Genomic DNA, 7,585 nt, shown 5'->3' with positions numbered 1-7,585 from the left:
TCACGCTTCATTTAGAAGTAGCTTTGAACTACTGGCTCACATTAGTCATCAAGAATTTTCTGTCCAAGTGGAGCATCTTCCATTGATGAGGGGTTTTGTGTGGCTGAGGATCTGAAACAGAGCTTTTTATTCTTTCACAAATCCAGTTGAATCTCCGAAAATTAGGATATTTGGAATTCGGCATTTGCATCATATCAAAGAGAGACTATTCTGTGGAGAATGTCTTGACAAGAGCCCTGGTTGTACTGATTAGGTCCATAATGAGAGCAGTGCCAGCTGTAAGGGAGGGCATGCACATGAAGCCCAGTCACTGAGTGGGCTGAGTTTGCTGCGCTGGTGTTGATTAGACGCAGAGAGGGTTGCATGTGGTGTAGAACTGTGTAGAATCCAGTGGATTCTGGTTCTGCTGATTGGGTCCTGAGTGATTGGTGTTTCCTGTCTGTGGGAAAGGGAAGAGATTTTCCTGGGAGGAATGTATACGTTTGAAGTATTTCCCAGGAAAAAAGAATACAGATAATTAATAGTGTTTGTGTATTTGCGTGCATTTAATATCCCTACAAGCATGTGGGGTGCCTAGTTTGCTTAGGGAGGGTGTCCTGTATGTATCTCAAATGCACTTTAATGCAGTGACTTGTGTTTTCAGGGGCTTTCATGATGGGCAATGCCATGGGAGAGAAAGAGAGAGAGACAGAGATTGATTCTGTACTTTTCCCGTTCGCTATCAGGAAAGAACTAGTTCCTCATAAATTGGGCCATATTGACGCATAACTCTGCTCTGTTGGAAGAGAACAGGGGAAGAGGGAAGAAAAAGGAAGAACATTTGTTAGAAATTAAAAACTATGAGAAGTTCAGACATTTTTACAGCTTACCAACACAAAGTACAGTAAAGACTTGAGCCGTCCCTCATTTCTTTATATTTTGCTCGGAAAATGGGTGCAGAAATTTATTGAAATATTAAGACACAAGGGATCACAGTAAATTAAACAAACATTGACTTTGTGTGATTTTAGCTTGAGCATTATTATTTGGTGTTATGTGTATTTTGTTCTTGTAAATTTCTTTGTCAGGTCTTTTCTGGAATTCTTAAGTGCATTCAGACACTGTTCATCTGCTGCAGACTGGTTTTTAGACCTGCAACCTATTTTGTCCTCAACTTGTCCTCTGATTTTTTTTAATTTATCACGGGTTAAAAAATACTATTTTATGCTCTTCAAATTTTGTTATATTTGAATGTTTTGTAGATTCAGTTAAAGAAACAGGAATAAACGATGTTGTTTTTGCAACAGGTTTCTAGTAATAAAGTATATAATAATAATAATATTTAAAATGAGTTCTTTGGTAAGCTGTCTGTTATGTGTAGACACGTGAGTTAGGTTGCTTTTTATGCTTAGTAGTGTTAAGTGGTGTAATAAACCATGAAAAAAACCATTCCTCTGAAAATGGTACAAGGATTGGGCTGAAATTGAGTGAAAAAGCAGCCAATGTCCAAAGAAAAACCTTGAAAGACCTTCAGAAAACCTGGAGAAATGCTCAGGACCACTGGAACCCAAAGAAGAAATGAGGGCTAGCTCAAGACTTTTGCACAGTACTGTATTTGGCTTTGCTTGTGCTTTCTGTGAGTGTGTCCCTGCGCATGCTTGTGACAACATTTGGGTGAAAGGAAGAAAACACTTTCCAACATTTGAGTTTTCAAAATGGTGCAAATTTCCTTGGGGTGAATTTTTCACTTCATAGTAAGACAAACGCTCGAGTTTCTTTTTTCTGCTATGAACAGCAAGGGAGTATCATTTCTGAAAGGAGAACCCAAGCTCTTTCAGTCTACCATGGCAAAAATAGCTTCGGTCCAACAGTATTTCCGATAGAGATCCAATATCCCTTTTCTTCTGTTTATTCATTTTGACACCCAACTCCTTCACCGCAGACTCTTGCCAATTTCCAGTCTTTCTGCTCTGTTGTCAGGCTGTTCCCTCGTCAGAGCTCTAATTGCAAGCTCTTCCCTGTGAATGTAACGGCTTTATTTAACAATGGCCTCACTCGAGGAGCTTGACTGGCACCCTTATCTTTGATTGGCACAAGAAGGAATAATGTTGCTAGTATATACTAATCTATTGTCTCCACTCCATCATCTCTTTTGCTATTTCCCTCCTTTTGTCCTCTGTTTCCCTGTCCTTGATTTCCAGTTCCTTCTCAGAGCAACAGAGTGCTTTTTTTTGCTGACAGAGATGTTACCAAGCTTGTCATGTGGAAAAGTAGAGGGATGGGGGGAATGATTAGAAATATGAGTGAATTCCTTTTCTGCATCCGGATTGGCAGTAATGTTAATTCTCTTATCTCCTCCCTCCAAACAGCAGGAAAGCGAGCCATTTCTAAGCTCTGTCATTCCCAGCCCATTTCCAAACCCCTTCCAGAAACCATTGACACTCCAGTTCTGGTAAATGTTTGTTATTGACACCCTAGTAGGATTAACTCGCAGTTCAGAGTGGAAAATGCTACAGCTATATTTCCCAAAATTTATAAAATGGGAATAAAGATTCAAATATTTGCAGATCTTTAAAACCCTTTGTTTAATTGTAAATAGGACAGAGGCTAAAATTCATATTTCAGTTGCTCAGCAGTTTAGAGGCTTCTTTTTTGCATTTTTTGTTCCATCCCAACCAAATGTTTTCAGCAAGTAACAGGAGTTGACTGCAGGCAGGTCCTTTTAGAACCCAAGCTCTTTAACTATGAAGCCATGTGACTGGTGTACATTTAGACAGGCCTGTCCTGACACAGGTGTCGTCGAGATGGCAGCATCTGTGAAAGCACGATTGGCGCCTTCACAGACATGCAACATACACTAACACACCCCCAGTGTCACTGGAAATGTTGGAATTTCTGTGAAAGTCAGATTGTTCCTCTTGTCTTTAGTCTGGAGGCTCTGTTTTGGTTCCTGTCAAAGTTTCTACCTTTTGAAACAAAACCACTTCTGTGTTTTTTTTCCTTTTATTTTCTCATTTTCTGTGAAATGCTACACAGCAAAATCTCCAGTGTTAATTTAACACTGGAGATTTTGCTGTGTAGCTTTCAGTCTTGTGCTAGGAGAGGAATGGAATCACGTGATCGACTGGAAGCAGTTTCTCTTGCAAAATGTAATTTCCTGTCTTACTGCTCAAAATCCAGCACGGGTACAGTCGTTGAATTAACCCACTTTCCATGCTTGTAAATAATGAATTTAGAACTTGTGAACTCCGAGTCCTTTGAAGTCAGACGTTTAACAGCAAGCCTCTGGCTGCACTGAACTTCACTTGACATCAGTTGAAATCACTCTCTCTGCCTCTCTGCTAATAATGCAGTGCAACCCCCAAACATCACAGTGGTTCATCAGGCAACTGTTGCTTAGTCGTTTAGTGCATTATAAGCTAGGTCCCAGAAAACTGCTCGTAATATTAGCAGGAAATGTATTACGTACTCTTTATTTTGGGACATTCATATTTGCATTCATCGGGTAGATTTTCATCCCCCTCGCTTTTTCATTCAACCTATACTTTTGACAATTTTGTTTTTTATATTCATTTTTGTTTTTCAGTAGAATGAAAAGATTTTCTGTGCTGCACATTACTTAAAATCTTCATGAAATCATGACTCCTTATTTTCCTGCAACATCTGCTCTTTTTGTAAAAGCAAGCAAAATTGTCACAAAAGTAAAACATGGGAACAGAAGAGTAGGTTGAAGGTCTAAATGATTCTATGTGTACAGAGCAGATTGCACTGCTGTTCTGAGCTGTGGTTGGGGCTATGGCTATGATCCGACTACAATCGATTTCAGTAAAAGTAGCATTTTCTTTGTCTAGGCTACATAAATTGTCAGAAGAACAGCTGTAGACAGCTGTATTGATTAAGACAGAAGCTTACTGGTCTGTCAGACATACGTTGGACTGATGCCTCATTGTATGCGAGCTGTCAGTGCTGGTTAGCTTTTCACACCGAAGGTGTCCAGCTCAGCAGTAACTACCCCAGGGACAGCTTTCAACACACATTTACTAGTTGTTATTGATTTTTAGCAGTCACTGTGTTTAACAACTGCCATTATGAACCACAGGGAGTTTGGCATTAACAGATTTCCATCTCTGGGATGTCTTTGGTGGATCCATCATAATGGTGCTGGCTTGTGTGGGGCTCACAACTCAACTTTATAACCCCTTTGCACTACGCTTGACTGCCAGACAACACAAACCCATTTATATCTGTCAGCAATTATCATGTGTGATTTATGTCACTGGATTGGTGGTGCCTAGTGCTCCTGCTTCATAATCTGTGTCTGTTGGCTGAGGTCTGTGTGCCATAATACCTTTTTTTGTTCCTAAATGACAGTTGGCAGTTATTGTTAGAACTTGTACAGCTAAACCAGCATTTTTACATTCATACAATGAGTTTCTCTGCTGATTTCCTTCTTGTGATTGTTTCACTCTCGGATGAAAAGCCCTGTCTTATAACAGTATCAGGTGCAGGATTATGTCCTGCTTGTGCAGTTTTAACCTTCTCAGAATGGGCAGCAACATATTTCCACAATTTTGTTGTACGTGTACAGTGACAGTAAAGGGCTGTTCTATTCTCTTATTCTATATGTTTAAATGTTTTTTCTGGATGCTTTTTGTAGAGGTGTATAGGTGTGGATGTTTAGAGAGGACATAATGTATCTGTCTGTCAGGTAATAACTTCATTCTGCTGCACATCTATTTACCGCTACTGAATCTTGATGGTAAACGTGTGGATTAGCACACTTCTCTTCCCACTGTGTAATACTCACATGCATGCTAAGAGAGGCACCATGAGAACTCCTTTCAGGTTTATTAGGACGTTTTGCAGATTACCACTGGGTGCAAAGCACCATAAGTGTTTGAGGGAGTGAGGGTGGAGTGTGTGTTTGTGTAGTTGCGGTGTGGGTTTGGCAGAGGGGGGATAATTGTGCCCCCTTAATGCGCACTCCCACTCTGACTTACTCGTCATCATCTCATATCTTGCTCTTCTCAAGCTGTGTTTCACATTGTGAAAAGGCTTTTTTTTTCATGAATAGTCATGAAGCACCAGCTGATAGTTAATGTTAATTAATTCTCTTTGTTAACCCCCAGCTCACCCTCATAAGTGAGCAAAAAGAGCTCCCACTGGACAGCACAGATGGATGCACAATGAAGCTGTGGATCTCACTGGAACACATTTCAGATCAGTCAAAACTGAATTCAGTGTCCCTGAATCAGAAATGTTCCCTTTTCATTTTATTTATTTCTTTTAATAAAATACGTCTGTTATTTATGGAAGCCCGTTTCCGCCACTAAAAAAAAAAAAAAAGCTAGTATCCATAACTCGAAATTTCTAGTTATTTTCTCGAAATTTCGAGTTATTTTCTCGAAATTTCGAGTTACTTTTCTCAAAATTTCGAGTTAGCTCTGCCAATCAAAAATATACGTGAATGAGGTCGCTTTCTTGTTACCCGGAAGCATATGGCGCAGGACCGCGCACTCAAAAACGGATCCCAACAAATTAAAGTATGTTTGCTGATAGTAACACCATGTGATTCAGCTAATAACACAGGGATTTCATCATTTGTGAAGCCAGGCTGAAAACACTCAGCAATCTGTGCATTCACGACTGGATGTAATACCGGTAGCTTAGCTGTAGCATTTGTAGCTGAGGGCTTCAGCTTCCGGGTAACATGGAAATGACGTCATTCACGTAGATTACTGATTGGCAGCGCTAACTCGAAATTTCGAGTTGCTTTTCTCAAAATTTTGAGTTAATATGTCGAAATTTCGAGAAAATAACTCGAAATTTCGAGAAAATAACTCGAAATTTCGAGAAAATAACTCGAAATTTTGAGTTATGGATCCTTTTTTTTTTTTTTAGTGGCGGAAACGGGCTTCCATAGTTATTTGTAAGACAACTGGACAGATAAAGTTTATTTCGAAGTTTGTTTTTTCTCATGATTTTGCTGATTGGTTTTCAGAGCACTAAGGTTAACAGCTTTCGTGCAGTTCAGTCAGCTTGCTCCCTCTTTGCATTTTCAGTTTTCTTTTCTTTCCCCAGCCCCTCCATCGCTGCCTGCCTGAGGACTAGACCATAAATCTCTTTGCCACACTCCAAACAGGTCGTTAGAAATCTATTAACTATAAATATTAAACAAGGACCGTCAGTTAGAGTCTCTCATCCCTATTGTCAGATCTCGTCCTTCTCTGAGAGCTACATTGACTTGCTTTTTTATGTTTTAGTCAAACAGCAGGAAGCATTTTATGGTTGGATGCTGACAACTGGCAATTACTAAAAAAAAAAAAGAAAAGAAGACAGCGGGAAGGCCCTGTCAGCGTCACTGTAACTAGAGTACATATTGCTCAGCTTGCACACCTTTGTGGTTTACAGGTTAAGAGGTGCATTTCTGGTGGGGAATTTCCTTTCAAGAGAAACAATAAACCATAGAGTGAACACTGATTGTTGACGACTGTCATCAGGCAATCATTAAAGGTTCCAGAGGAGGGCCTCTTGTGTTATCTTATGCTCTGACAGCATCCCTGTTGAATGAACACATATTAATCTTGTCACACACACACACTGACCTGTGTGATCCCAGGCAGTGTTAACCAATGCACCCACTTTTTACTGCCCCCCCAGGCAGTGATTTAATAATGGCTTTAATTCAGTGTATTGTCTGTTAGCATCTCCATGGCGCTGCTCAGGTATATCCCTCTGGGAAGCCAAGATAATTACTCCCAATTTATCATCTCTTCAAGTCTGATGAATGGCTCAGGGTACATGCTTAAACAGAGTTTGCTCGTAAATTATTTTTCTTGTCTTTTTTCTGTCCTGCTTTTGGAAGGCTGGAGTGAACGTTTTGCTTCAGGACATCAATGGAAACATTTCTCTGGACTACGCCATTGAGGGGACGGAGACCAGCTACATCCTCCGAAAACACTTGGAGGAAAACGGTAAAGTTGGTATTTAATGTGTGTTAACTCTTCCCAAACAAATCCAATGGCTCACTTCTGTTATGACACACCCTTTTTTCAAAGAGAAAAAAAACTCCTAATGACTACATTTGTCTTGCTTGGGACGTATTTGGATGTTATGTTATACCTGCAGCTAAACATGAGTTGCTCTGTGTGTGTACTTGTGCATGAAGGTGAGGCACACCCACAGGCATAATTGTGGTATATCGTGAATGGGGCACTAGTCTCTTAAAAAAGGTGAAGGTTAACAGCAAAGTAGGAAATGAAAGAGACAGAGGCGCAGGGAGAGGAAAGCGGTATAGGCAGAGACGCATGAGGGCAGAAGGAGAAGAAAATATATAGAAAAAAATATCGAGAGACATGCAGAGAATGAAGAACGGGAATCATGCTGACAAAGCTGGATAGAAACAGATGATGACAATGATTGAGGGTTTTCCCTCACCCATCTGCCACACATGAGGCTGCGCTGAATAACATGACAAATGCAAGCTTGTGAGTGGAGACGGCGAACTCATCGAGCTCAGACCACCCTGCACATGGGCGCACATCCAGCCTCTGAGTCTTTTGAGTCTGCTTCTGTCTGTCAGCCCCTGTGGTGATCCCCCCCCCCC

At 40.5% G+C, this 7,585-nt stretch overlaps 2 protein-coding genes across 4 annotated transcripts in view; both read left to right on the top strand.

The window, feature by feature from the left end:
• Window positions 1-6,970, top strand: part of LOC102203486 (unconventional myosin-XVI-like) — a 35,249-nt gene extending 28,279 nt beyond the window's left edge. The window contains exon 4 of the mRNA XM_013914363.1: window positions 6,845-6,970. Within this exon, the coding sequence (XP_013769817.1) occupies window positions 6,845-6,970 (126 nt within the window). The remainder of the gene's footprint in view (window positions 1-6,844) is intronic.
• The window catches only part of myo16 (myosin XVI), a 61,491-nt gene continuing 60,802 nt past the window's right edge, over window positions 6,897-7,585 (top strand). For all 3 annotated transcript variants that reach the window (XR_001290544.1, XR_001290545.1, XM_013914368.1), the window contains exon 1: window positions 6,897-6,953. The gene's annotated coding sequence lies outside the window, so the exon portion shown is untranslated. The remainder of the gene's footprint in view (window positions 6,954-7,585) is intronic.

This window comes from Pundamilia nyererei, unplaced genomic scaffold, assembly GCF_000239375.1.
Source record: "Pundamilia nyererei isolate P.nyererei 1_Seehausen unplaced genomic scaffold, PunNye1.0 scaffold00190, whole genome shotgun sequence".
NCBI classification, from domain to species: domain Eukaryota; kingdom Metazoa; phylum Chordata; class Actinopteri; order Cichliformes; family Cichlidae; genus Pundamilia; species Pundamilia nyererei.
This window is presented reverse-complemented; position numbering and strand designations above follow the sequence as displayed.